Here is a 14603-nt window from a genome sequence, read left to right as displayed (position 1 = left end):
CCTTGTATCCCTTTAATGATGCAGCCACTACATCTCCCATTGTATCCCTTTAATGATGCAGCCACTAGATCTCCCCTTGTATCCCTTTAATGATGCAGCCACTACATCTCCCATTGTATCCCTTTAATGATGCAGCCACTAGATCTCCCATTGTATCCCTTTAATTATACCGCCACTAGATCTCCCCTTGTATCCCTTTAATGATGCAGCCACTACATCTCCCATTGTATCCCTTTAATTATACCGCCACTAGATCTCCCCTTGTATCCCTTTAATGATGCAGCCACTAGATCTCCCATTGTATCCCTTTAATTATACCGCCACTAGATCTCCCCTTGTATCCCTTTAATGATGCAGCCACTACATCTCCCATTGTATCCCTTTAATTATACCGCCACTAGATCTCCCCTTGTATCCCTTTAATGATGCAGCCACTACATCTCCCATTGTATCCCTTTAATGATGCAGCCACTACATCTCCCATTGTATCCCTTTAATTATACCGCCACTAGATCTCCCCTTGTATCCCTTTAATGATGCAGCCACTACATCTCCCATTGTATCCCTTTAATTATACCGCCACTAGATCTCCCCTTTAATGATGCAGCCACTAGATCTCCCCTTGTATCCCTTTAATGATGCAGCCACTACATCTCCCATTGTATCCCTTTAATTATACCGCCACTAGATCTCCCCTTGTATCCCTTTAATGATGCAGCCACTAGATCTCCCCTTTAATTATACCGCCACTAGATCTCCCCTTTAATTATACCGCCACTAGATCTCCCCTTGTATCCCTTTAATGATGCAGCCACTAGATCTCCCCTTTAATTATACCGCCACTAGATCTCCCCTTGTATCCCTTTAATGATGCAGCCACTAGATCTCCCCTTTAATTATACCGCCACTAGATCTCCCCTTTTATCCCTTTAATGATGCAGCCACTAGATCTCCCCTTTAATTATACCACCACTAGATCTCCCCTTGTATCCCTTTAATGATGCCACCACTAGATATCCCCTTGTATTAAACCATGTCATTACTTTTGATCAGATACAATATCTGATATGCTTATCACGTTGAATGATCGTCTCCATTGCTGTTTTCACAGGTACCCACCAGCACAACTACAACCATGTGGTTCTAGGTAGCCCAACACGCACCCATAATGGTAAGGACAGCTAACAGCACTGCACCCAGACACAGGGTTATGTTACAGTATCCACTGCAGGATAGGCTACGACAGAGAATTCATGCCCAGTACGTTACTTAGGGTGGATATTGAAAACAGAGCCACCGATTTATTTATACAAAGAGAAATGGCCATTCTCCTGAAAAATCAAGCCCCGGTTTTGGGAATTCACTTTAAAACACTCTTTATACTGTACAGTATGGTACTAATGATACCAGCCTGCTCATCGATCTCTCTACATCCATTCTCTTATATCATTTTCTAAAAAATTAACAATATAATCATAGAAGTGTTACATTTCATAACTATGACAATGTATTCCTTTAAACAGAGCGAATGAAAAGCCATTTAACCTCGGCCTAGCCTCTGTCTATCACCTGCTAAAGGGAAATACGATTGGCTGGACATCAAGCTAGTAGCATGCTGTTAAGTTCAGGGCATCTCGGCTATATGGTTCTACCACAGAAACAGGTTCCTCCTGAGATGATTGACCCTGTCATTATAAGATTCTATTCTAACCTTCTGCTCTCGCTGAGGATATCAGCCCCGGTTTCATTACAAATGGAATTTAGGGATTTTCTGCTACCAATTGTCTCTATTCATTCACAAGAGCCGGGTTTAGGGGCTGATGGAGAGATATAAGGAAGCTGGTTCCACAAGGACAAAGGGTGAGAAGAGGACAAGGAAGAAAGAAAAGGAGAGATAATCCACTGCTTTTGTATTTGTTTAACATTGGATTGGCCTCTTTGGCTTGCATTCTGATGTTCAGTGTTGGCTCAACCCTGCGTGGAAGCCTCTCCCCTCTAGGACTTCCGCTGGGTTTTAAGGAGATTCTGTAGTCGCGAACACTTCTCCTCGTGTGTGACAATTCAACGTGTGATCCATGAAGAAATCCCTATGAAATCTATGGGAAACAATAGAAATTCATTCCATCAAAACACATCAAAAGGCACACACTTCAATCACAAGCCACATAAAAAGGGCTTGTTGTACCAATGTGCCGTGTTGCTTAGATACATTGCAACCTGTGCTGTCCTCCATGAAGCAACTACTGGCTTTCTGTCAATCAAAAAGGGGATTACAAAAAAAACGTATTCATTCATAAGTTGCATTAGAACTGTATTTAAAGGCACATTGGATAATTGGTCTGTTCCAAATACATACAAGTTATAGACATCATTATTTTATTCCTGGACTTATGGTAATGAATGAGGAGTGTGTTGGCTGGTTGTTGGTGGGTGTGTGTTGGCTGGGTGTGTGTTGGTTAGGTGTGTGTTGGTTACGTGTGTGTTGGTTCGGTGTGTATTGGTTAGGTGTGTGTTGGTTAGGTGTGTGTTGGCTGGGTGTGTATTGGTTAGGTGTGTGTTGGTTAGGTGTGTGTTGGCTGGGTGTGTATTGGTTAGGTGTGTGTTGGTTAGGTGTGTATTGGTTAGGTGTGTGTTGGTGGGGAGTGTGTTGGCTGGGTGTGTATTGGTTAGGTGTGTGTTGGTTAGGTGTGTGTTGGTGTGGAGTGTGTTGGTTAGGTGTGTGTTGGTGGGGAGTGTGTTGGTTAGGTGTGTATTGGTTAGGTGTGTGTTGGTTAGGTGTGTGTTGGTTAGGTGTGTGTTGGTGGGGAGTGTGTTGGCTGGGTTTTTGTCAGAATTCTGTTTCACACCATCAACATGTTTCTGAACTGTCTGTTTTTCACTTGGGTGGGGTAGCTCACCGATCATTGAGACGTGGTAAGTCACACACACACACGCACTTATACACACATAGTCTTATTCACACAGAAATCAACATAATTGTACTCGCATTCAAACACACCCTTCCATTCAAACACACCCTTCCATTCAAACACACCCTTCCATTCAAACACACCCTTCCATTCAAACACACCCTTCCATTCAAACACATCCTTCCATTCAAACACACCCTTCCATTCAAACACACCCTTCCATTCAAATACACCCTTCCTCACACTCGCCCACCCTTCAGCCGTTGTACCTTCCCCAGTACACATTCCTCAGTCGTAATGTGCCTGGAGATTCAGCAGTGTGTTTCTGATTCTGGAGGTAGCTAACAGCATGTCACATTGTCTATTTTCCCTGTGTTGAGAGAGTATGGATAGTGTTGCCCTCGCGAAACTCCTCCCATCTGGCCTTTTTATGTCCCTCTCTCTCTCTTCATCTCTATATTTATTCCACCCTCTTGACTATTTCTCTCTCTTTTTGCTTTCCCTCCTTCCCTCTCTCCTCCTACCCCACCATCCCCTTCCCTCCTTCCCTCTCTCCTCCTACCCCACCATCCCCTTCCCTCCTTCCCTCTCTTCTCCTACCCCACCATCCCCTTCCCTCCTTCCCTCTCTTATCCTACCCCACCATCCCCTTCCCTCCTTCCCTCTCTTCTCCTACCCCACCATCCCCTTCCCTCCTTCCCTCTCTTCTCCTACCCCACCATCCCCTTCCCTCCTTCCCTCTCTTCTCCTACCCCACCATCCCCTTCCCTCCTTCCCTCTCTTCTCCTACCCCACCATCCCCTTCTCTCCTTCCATCTGTATCTTCTCGTTCTCTCCTCTTTTTTTTCTCATCCCTCCCTCACTTTATCACTGGAGCCTGGACATGAGCCGCACCCTGCTGCCCACTTCTCTGCTGCTCTGCATGACAGACTCACAGCCCACAGGAGAGACAGAGAGAGACAGAGACAGGGAGGGATGGAGAGAAAAGAGAGGGAGGGATATTTAGAGGGGGAGAGAGCAGGAGCTAGGAGAGATAAGGAGAGAGAGAAAGAGAGAGAAACTGAAGAGGGGAGTTTGAGAAAAAAAAGGGTGAAGATAGAGAAAGGTCCACAGTCCCAGTTTTCCCATCTCTCTCTCTCTCTCTGGCATCACATTATATCAGTCAGACAAGCGTGTCGCTGCCCTGTCCTAGCCCTCTCCCCATTCCACCACTCCTCAAATGACAGCACACAAACTGTCACAGTCAGGGTCACTGTGAAGCAGACATCTGTTGTTTGGTCTGGTGTTGTTTTGGGGCCGTTGTCACCTCTCCTGTCACACCCTTTACCTACTGTACCAGACAGTGTCAAATGCTCCCAGTGTGCCTCTTAACCCACATCCCCTAGCCCATCTCTTACTTTCAACTCACCCCCCACCACCACCCAGACTCTACCAAACACTCCCTTAACAAGTTCCTGTCAGATGACCACCTCCCCTCCCTCTCGTACCTCCCTCCACCCTTCCTCAGCAGAGGTGCTCCACCATTGTTGCCTTTGGTCTGACGGCGTATATTTTTTTAGGAAAACACCCCCCTCTTGTTTGTTTTGCTGTGTCTCCCCAGAGAACACTAGGATGAGTGGCATCCTGACCTCGCAGACGGAGCCATACGACCTGTCCTCCTCGCGCTCCTTCCAGAGCCTGTCCCACCTGCCGCCCACCTACGAGGCCGCAGTCAAGGCCGACCTCAACAGATACTCCTCCCTCAAGAGACTGAGTAGGTCCCGACCACAGCACAGTTCACCCTTAACAGTAACGCTGACAGAGCTGCCACTGCCTCTTTTTAAATGTTCCGCATGTTCAACATTATACTGCATAAGTTACGGCCTGATCTGGCCTGTTAAAACTCTGCATTCGGCTCGTTTCTCAACTGGCAAACGTTCATGAGGGATTACACCATATGCCCCTAAAGATGCAACGACAGGATACTTTCTCCTGAAAGGGTCATACTGTTCATTAGAAGTGCACCAGCGTTCACTACCTTTTCCAGAAAGGCTCGACTCTTCAAGGCATAAACAGCGTCTGAATGAGAGGCCACAGAAAATAAAAAATGACGTCATCCGCTCTCTTCCGTAACGTCCGACAAGTCACCACTTCTTGAAAACCATATAGGCCACACGCTCACCGTCTCCCCTTAAACATTTATCTAGAGTGAAGCAGCAATAGCATCAGCCACCATTTCTTTTAGAGTGTTTAACCACATTAAGCTCTGATCTGCGCTCTAGCAGCCGCTCTGTATTGATTCAGTGTCTTACTCTGGCTTCTGCAGCCAAATGAGGTCTCATGTCATCATATTCCAGAAGTGTAATGCAAATATTCCTTAAGGCTTGTGTAATCGCATCATGGCTGTCCTGTACTTCACTGTTGGCACGGGAACAAAGGGAGGCATATGAATCTATGGTGCAGGCTACAACTCAAAGTCGGTGCTACTAAAACTCCTGTAAGGGGATTTTTATTCAGTCAGCACACACACACACACACACACACACACACACACACACACACACACACACACACACACACACACACACACACACACACACACACACACACACACACACACACACACACACACACACACACACACACACACACACACACACACACACACGATGGGTCACCATCGTTATACTGATCCTGTCAGCCATCTCTAAACTGGGTTGCCATCATTATACTGATCTCATCAGCCATCTCTAGACTGGGTCGCCATCATTATACTGATCTCATCAGCCATCTCTAGACTGGGTCGCCATCATTATACTGATCTCATCAGCCATCTCTAGAGTGGATCGCCATCATTATACTGATCTCATCAGCCATCTCTAGAGTGGATCGCCATCATTATACTGATCTCATCAGCCATCTCTAGAGTGGATCGCCATCATTATACTGATCTCATCAGCCATCTCTAGAGTGGGTCACCATCGTTATACTGATCCTGTCAGCCATCTCTAGACTGGGTCACCATCATTGTACTGATCTCATCAGCCATCTCTAGAGTGGATCGCCATCATTATACTGATCTCATCAGCCATCTCTAGACTGGGTCGCCATCATTATACTGATCTCATCAGCCATCTCTAGAGTGGGTCACCATCATTATACTGATCCTGTCAGCCATCTCTAGAGTGGGTCGCCATCATTATACTGATCTTTTCAGCCATCTCTAGAGTGGATCGCCATCATTATACTGATCTCATCAGCCATCTCTAGACTGGGTCGCCATCATTATACTGATCTCATCAGCCATCTCTAGACTGGGTCACCATCATTATACTGATCTCATCAGCCATCTCTAGAGTGGGTCACCATCATTATACTGATCCTGTCAGCCATCTCTAGACTGGGTCGCCATCATTATACTGATCTCATCAGCCATCTCTACAGTGGATCGCCATCATTATACTGATCTCATCAGCCATCTCTAGAGTGGGTCACCATCGTTATACTGATCCTGTCAGCCATCTCTAGACTGGGTCACCATCATTGTACTGATCTCATCAGCCATCTCTAGAGTGGATCGCCATCATTAGACTGGGTCACCATCATTATACTGATCCTGTCAGCCATCTCTAGACTGGGTCACCATCATTATACTGATCTCATCAGCCATCTCTAGAGTGGATCGCCATCATTAGACTGGGTCACCATCATTATACTGATCCTGTCAGCCATCTCTAGACTGGGTCACCATCATTATACTGATCTCATCAGCCATCTCTAGAGTGGGTCACCATCGTTATACTGATCCTGTCAGCCATCTCTAGAGTGGGTCACCATCGTTATACTGATCCTCTCAGCCATCTCTAGAGTGGGTCACCATCGTTATACTGATCCTGTCAGCCATCTCTAGAGTGGGTCGCCATCATTATACTGATCCTGTCTCAGGTGTCTCTTGTTATTGTCTACTTTTGATTCACATATGTAACCTACTGGAGAGCTAGCTAGCGAGCCGTTAGATAGCGAGCCAGCAAGTTAATGTTTGCTAGCGAACAGTATGCTTTAACTTGCAAATAAAAAACAACCTTCTGAGTAAATTAGAAACTTATATCTGAAGATGTAGCTAACACTCTTAAATAAATGGATGAACGCTTCACGGCAGACTATAACCCTTTAACTTCATTTTGTTTTATAGCTACATCTTGTTTGGCCAGCGTTGTGTCAAGGTACTTTAGTTCACACTAGTGTAGAAAGTAGCCCATCACTTTTCCCAACTGATCTGTTAGTAGGAAAATGACGGCTGTTAAATAGCGCTATTAAATTCAGCGCCAGTTATTCAATTCAGGGCATCAATGTTGTTGAGAAAAGTAGCAAAACAATTGTATTCATATTTATGGATTGAATACGAGTTTGTTATGAAGGCACATGAAAGTTCACATATTCCAGAAGGCATTTATGCCAACAAAAAAAAAACGAATTTTGATGAAGATTAATGTTTACGTTCCAATGGCTCTGCTGTGAAGTGGTGACGTGCGACATACGCCTAGTTTCCTGAAACGAGTCACATAGATGGAAGGGTGTCATCAATCAGACAATGTTCTACAGTGTGAATCTAACAGAACTGTGTCTGCATATTGATTGGAACATGCTATGTCATTGCTTGGAAAATGTCCGCGCTTGGGAAATGTTAGTTCTTGGGAAAATGTCTCAATGTGTGTTGGCATGGTGAATGTTGTTATCCTGAAAATCTGTTTCATGCAATACACTTTTTTTTTAGTTGATTTCAATTTATCAGAGAGTGCTGCAGGACAACCTAGTTCTCGCGACCATGGTCGGGGCCCATAATCCAGTCCAGTAAAAGCCGTAGATTAATCTCTTCCTCTATGTTGAAATATAAAACTGTCGTCAGTTGATGCCAGCCGGTCTAGCTGTCTTTATCTGCTAGCAAAGCAAATCATTTACAGCAGCAAATATCCAAAAGGCACCATGCAGTTCTCTTTGTTAGTTAGCTAGTGTCTTCCTACTGAAAGATCATGTAGGATAAAGCCCGAGGCTTAATGGTATAATGAAAAAGAAAAATCTCAGCTTCTACTTATGAATGTAAATTGATGTATACATTCAAAGTGCAGCACACAGTGTTTTTACGCACAGTATGTATCAAAAGTAATTTATTCATTCTTTTTATCAGAAGGTTTTTCAGCCTGAATTGGCCATGCCTTTATCTACATATCTACATTTTTCTATCATCTAAAAATAACTGCTTCAGAACAAAGTCTTATTTTTATTGACTCTTTCATTAATCAGATTTATATTTAACCGATTCATTGTGATTATTCTCATGCCAGATAAAACATACATACGTATTTTCATTATTCATCAGGTAATGTACCTTAGCTAAATCCCTTTGAGCGTCCTGTCATAATTGACGTTTGTGTACAGGTAGCGATCAGCCGGAGATTTGTTGTTGTTGTGACCTAACTGACACAGCTTGGTGTTCTCTTTCTGGGTTCTGTGTAAAGTGGAGACGTCTTTTGTCGTAAATCTATAAATAACGGACGAATGCTATTAACGTTCACCTTCCATCTCACTTTAGCAGTAAAACATTCAAAAGACAAAGTGAGAAAGAATAGAGACTCCAAGGACATCAACTGTCCAGTGACGTCTCTCATTATGTCTTGATGGGGGTGAACTTTAAAAATGTATATTTTGGAAATGTTATGCCGCAGCTTTACTTTGTGTGTGTGTGTGTGTGTGTGTGTGTGTGTGTGTGTGTGTGTGTGTGTGTGTGTGTGTGTGTGTGTGTGTGTGTGTGTGTGTGTGTGTGTGTGTGTGTGTGTGTGTGTGTGTGTGTGTGTGTGTGTGTGTGTGTGTGTGTGTGTGTCTGTGCGTGTAGCGCACGTGCTTGTATGTGTGACTATGTCGAATCTCTACGCATGACTAATGATTGATGCATGGTTCCCAATGAGTCTGCTGCATAATACATACATGGTGTGAGGGTGTGATATCACACATCCTTCCAAGACAATCTGGAGGCAAGAACATGCACTATATATGCAGAAGAATGTGGACACCCCTTCAAATGAGTTGATTCGGCTATTTCAGCCCCAACCGTTGTTAACAGGTGTATAAAATCAACTACACAGTCATGAAATCTCCATACTCAAAGATTGACAGTAGAATGGCCTTACTGAAAAGCTCTGTGACTATCAATGTGGCACCGTCATAGGATGCCACCTTTCCAACAAGTCAGTTCGTCACATTTCTGCCCTGCTAGAGCTGCCCTGGTCAACTGTAAGGGCTGTTATTGTTAAGTGGAAAGGTCCTGGAGTAACAACGGCTCAGCTGCGAAGTGGTAGGCAACACAAGCTCACAGAATGGGACTGTGCTGAGGTGCGTAGCGCGTAAAAATCGTCTGTCCTCGGTTGAAAGACTCACAACCCAGTTCCAAACTGCCTCTGGAAGCAAAGTCAGCACAATAACTGTTCCTTGGGAGCTTCATGAAATGAGTTTCCATGACCGAGCAGCCGCCCACAAGCCTAAAATCACCATGCGCTTTCTCGTTCAGAGAGGGGGGCGGGGACGGCGTTTAATACTCCCCGTGGATTTTGAACCCGGGTTCGGGTAATGCGCCAGCTGTTTTTCCTGTTCTGAACCGATCCCCTGATTTTCTCCGTCCTCGAGACCATGGTCTCACACGCCTTTTGCGCCCTGCCAAGCAAGCGTTGGCTGTGAAGCGTGTTGTACCACCTCTTGAGCAGTGGAAACACGTTATCTTACAATTACATTCTAGACCATTCTGTGCTTCTAACTTTGTGGCAACAGTTTGGGGAAAGCCCTTTCCTGTTTCAACATCACAATGCCCCCGTACACAAAGCGAGGTCCATACAGTAATGGTTTGTTGAGATCAGTGTGGAAGAACTTGACTGGCCTGAGCAGCAATGTTCCAACATCTAGTGGAAAGCCTTCCCAAAAGAGTTGAGGCTGTTATGTAGTGTATTTCCTGACCTGTTCTTGTTCACAACCACTATCCATGTTCTGTTTGATAATATATGAACATGCAGCATTTTCATCTTAAGAACCTTTGGTGTCATTTAAAATTATTTTCACATGAATGGCATCCTCTTTGTGTATGACATTTCTGTCGGGTGCATGCTGTATGACACTGTTTGTTTACAGACTTTTACACAACCTTTGGAAAGTTCAAGCCCTCAGCCAGAAACACTGGTAGAATCACAGATGGGGCCGAGATTCTAGAAAGGTTGTACATCACATTTAATATCCACTGATTCTTCAGTCCCTCTGTTCTCTGAGCAACCTTCAGTCCCTCTATTCTCTGAGCAACCTTCAGTCCCTCTATTCTCTGAGCAACCTTCAGTCCCTCTATTCTCTGAGCAACCTTCAGTCCCTCTATTCTCTGAGCAACCTTCAGTCCCTCTATTCTCTGAGCAACCTTCAAACCCTCTATTCTCATAGCAACCTTCAGACCCTCTATTCTCTGAGCAACCTTCAGTCCCTCTATTCTCTGAGCAACCTTCAGTCCCTCTATTCTCTGAGCAACCTTCAGTCCCTCTATTCTCTGAGCAACCTTCAGTCCCTCTATTCTCTGAGCAACCTTCAGTCCCTCTATTCTCTGAGCAACCTTCAAACCCTCTATTCTCTGAGCAACCTTCAGACCCTCTATTCTCTGAGCAACCTTCAGTCCCTCTATTCTCTGAGCAACTTTCAGTCCCTCTATTCTCTGAGCAACCTTCAGACCCTCTGTTCTCTGAGCAACCTTCAGTCCCTCTATTCTCTGAGCAACCTTCAGACCCTCTATTCTCTGAGCAACCTTCAGTCCCTCTATTCTCTGAGCAACCTTCAGTCCCTCTATTCTCTGAGCAACTTTCAGTCCATCTATTCTCTGAGCAACTTTCAGTCCCTCTATTCTCTGAGCAACCTTCAGACCCTCTATTCTCTGAGCAACCTTCAGTCCCTCTATTCTCTGAGCAACCTTCAGTCCCTCTATTCTCTGAGCAACCTTCAGTCCCTCTATTCTCTGAGCAACCTTCAGTCCCTCTATTCTCTGAGCAACCTTCAGACCCTCTGTTCTCTGAGCAACCTTCAGTCCCTCTATTCTCTGAGCAACCTTCAGACCCTCTGTTCTCTGAGCAACCTTCAGACCCTCTGTTCTCTGAGCAACCTTCAGACCCTCTGTTCTCTGAGCAACCTTCAGTCCCTCTGTTCTCTGAGCAACCCTTTATTCTTCTCTTTTGTTTTTCATTTTTCTCTCTTTCCCTCCTACTCTCTCTTTACCTTCTCCCTTCCTCTTTCTCTCTCCTAATCCACCTATTCTCTGTCTTTCGTCTTGCTGTCTCTCCACAGCGGATAAAGATGTCGACGACTACTACACCCGCAAGCGTCACCTCCCTGACCTGGCAGCCAGAAGCACCCTGCCCTTACACGTCATCAAAATGAACCAGGAACAGGTACTGCATCTACATTGTAAAACATTTCCTGTAAAATATACAATAACTTACTGGCAGCAATTGGCCAGTAAGTTACTGTAATGTATTTTACAGTACAGCTACGGTAATACATTTGATGTTGATCCATGTTACAGTACCAAAAATGTTACAATAATCTAATTTCCAGTATATTACTGGAATTACCCACGCAGCGGCATATTACCCAGTGTTCTTTGCAAGTTAAATTTTTTAAATTTTGGACATTTACGGCGGGTGCCGTAAACGGCGGGTGCCGATGTCCTTAGCAACTTACATTACACCAAGGTTGATAAAGAAAAAACAAATCACAGTCATAGTAAATCAATTGTATCTGTAGTCGTTACTGACAATGTTACTGTAGTTAGGGATACATTGATCTTCAAAATAATAGTAATTACAACAAGATATCTTACGATAAATCTCTGACCATCCCTGTATAGTGCCAATACAATACTGAGATATTCACATTAACTTAATGCCAGAGCAATGAAACACAGTAAAAGTGAATATTAAATCACAAGAAAATGATTTATACAGTAGTTTACTTTAATTACAAAGGATTAGAGCAAGCGGGTCGGCGGTAAGAATTTGCATATTACAGCATATGAATGAATACTAGGTGTTTTACATCACTTGCACTTCTAGAGGCCTGAACAAAAGATTCCAAACTGGCTGAGATTACAGGGCAGAACAGATCATATGGACATATGGTAAATATTCAACCATGAAATGTAGCTGCTGCCTTGGCAGGAACTAATGGGGATTCATAATAAATACAAAGAAAAGATTCCAAACTGGCTGAGATTACAGGGCAGAACAGATCATATGGACATATGGTAAATATTCAACCATGAAAAGGTTTAAGATCCACTATTACTCTGATCTGTTCCCTATACACTGTACATGTCATTGCTAGGGAACTACCACCACATATCAGTTCAATTGGTACAGCTTTCTCACTAACGGGTACAAGAAATATAGCCACTTACAAATCACGCTTTAAAATATGTTAATGCACCATAACTTACAGTACGCTGAAGTAAATATATAGCAAACCAGCAATACAGTACTTTCATTGAATTGTTTGTTGAATCGTTGAATTGGATTGAAAATCAAATCAGTAATTGCTAATAGATTAATGTTTAATTATATATTACACTACACCAACTAATATTTTGTGTTTTATATCACTTGCACTTTAACAAAGACTTCTATATCGACTTCAGAGCAAAATGACATGACTAAACATTCTACCATTAAAGGGTTGAGACTTGCTGCCACTCTAAACGTAATTATTAGGGAACCACTACCATATATCACTTCAGTTGTTACAACACACTAACTAACGGTTGCAACAAATATAGCATCTTACAAGGCATTAAAATATGTTCATGAGACAGAGACTCTTTCCCTGCTCCCAATTTTCCCATTTTCCCAAAGCACCATAATTAATACTGTAAAACAGATTTAAAGTATTTCACTGTGCATGCCACAGTGTTTTACTGTCAAAATTACAGAAAGGTCTTACAATGTGCTTTAAAACAAATGTATAGTATTTTACTGTACATTATATGGTAATCTACTGTATTCAAGTTAAAAATACAAAAACAGTGAATAGTGTACGTATTTATATGAAGCTGCAGTTTATTTACCCAGTGGTGCTGTTTAGTTAACGCAGTTGCAAAAGTCCGAAGATGTTGAATACATCAACAGTTGACTATCTTCACCCTTTCCTCCTCCAGCAGCAGCAGCAGCAGCTCCAGAGCCAGCCCCCCCAGCCCCAGGTGTCCCAGGCCCCACCCCAGCAGCCCCAGGCGCAGCAGGCCCCCAGGAGACAGAGGCCTCCTCGTGTCCAGAGGGCCATGTCCCAGGACCGGGTCCTGTCCCCAAACAGAGAACCCCAGCCAGACTACCAGGGGATAGGGATGACTCGGCAAGGAGGACGTATCCTGTCTGATGAGCAGCTACTGTCTGCCGAGAGGCTGAGGTCCCAGGAACGCCTGATGTCCCAGGACCGGCTGTACTCCAAGGACCGCATGTACTCCAAGGACAGGCTGTTACAATCTCAAGACCACATGTACCCGAAAGACCGCCATTTCTCCCAAGACCGCCTCTACTCCCAAGACCGCCTCTACTCCCAAGATCGCCTGTACTCCCAGGATCCTCTGATCTCGCCGGACAAAATGATGATGTCGCTGAAGCGCGCGTCCGGCGGTTTCCGGGGCAACAACGACAAGTCGATGTCGCACGCCATCTCGCACCCGGATGTGTTCATGCCCACGACACCGCTCATGGACCACTACAAGATGACAAAAATGCATTCCCATCCCAGTGCCTCGAGCAACGCAGGGGCGGCAGGAGGAGCAGGAGCAGCGGGGCACTCCAACACGCTAGCCATGAACCACACGACTAATAAGAGACAGCAGTTTGCCTCCAGAAGGACCCACACTGTGGAGCAGCTCCACTACATCCCCCAGCAGCACTACCGCACAGGCAGCAAGACCGAAGTGACTGTTTAACGCAAGCTAGCATGCTAACGGCCAGCTTGGGAGTGAGTCAGCAGAGAATGCTAACATCTCATCGCTAGTTTATATATACGCCTTTTAACAGACACTTTTATCCAGTGACTTACTGTCTGCATACATTTTTATGTATGGGTGGCCCCAGCGGGAATCAAACCAACGACCCTTTGTGTTGGGGGAGTATGTGTGTGGGGGGGGGGGGGACTGCCAAGTATAACAGGATGATAATTGTATGATTTTAAGTCAAACAAAAGGTACACTCACATTTTTTTGCATTTTCAGACCTCACCAGATCGAAGAGCGGTAACTGTACTGTAAGAGACTAGAGTTCTTCAGTAGACAGAAACCCCACTAAGACTGAGTCAGCTGTGGTAGTGTGCTGTGAAATTGGCAAACTACTCTACTGTTATTCCTGTTACGCCCTAAGCACCGTTGTCCACCACAATCTGGGTGTGATTCATATGAGGGGACATGGGCTATTTGAGAATAGAGAGGCTCAGGCAGCCAACACATCTCTTATTCTAGAAACTTCTACTGCATTGGTAAAACGCCAGGACTGATCCGATCAATGTCTCCACAACTTCTGTTGTTGAGAGACACAACACAACCACAGGTGATGGAACCAGGATGACCCTGTAATAACTTTATAAATATAAAAAACTACCGTTTGTAACTCCAGTCTTACTCATAGCTATCAATCAAAACCGATGTTA

The 14603-nt window shown here is 44.5% G+C and overlaps 1 protein-coding gene across 1 annotated transcript in view; it reads left to right on the top strand.

Moving 5' to 3' along the window:
* Window positions 1–14062, top strand: part of LOC124047540 (protein shisa-6-like) — a 156197-nt gene extending 142135 nt beyond the window's left edge. Inside the window, exons 5-9 of the mRNA XM_046367850.1 lie at window positions 1112–1171; window positions 2893–2913; window positions 4510–4662; window positions 11247–11350; window positions 13111–14062. Coding sequence (XP_046223806.1) covers window positions 1112–1171; window positions 2893–2913; window positions 4510–4662; window positions 11247–11350; window positions 13111–13887 — 1115 coding nt within the window. The 3' untranslated portion in view covers window positions 13888–14062. The remainder of the gene's footprint in view (window positions 1–1111; window positions 1172–2892; window positions 2914–4509; window positions 4663–11246; window positions 11351–13110) is intronic.
* Window positions 14063–14603: the final 541 nt, after the last annotated feature.

Source organism: Oncorhynchus gorbuscha, linkage group LG11 (assembly GCF_021184085.1).
Source record: "Oncorhynchus gorbuscha isolate QuinsamMale2020 ecotype Even-year linkage group LG11, OgorEven_v1.0, whole genome shotgun sequence".
NCBI classification, from domain to species: Eukaryota; Metazoa; Chordata; class Actinopteri; order Salmoniformes; family Salmonidae; genus Oncorhynchus; species Oncorhynchus gorbuscha.
This window is presented reverse-complemented; position numbering and strand designations above follow the sequence as displayed.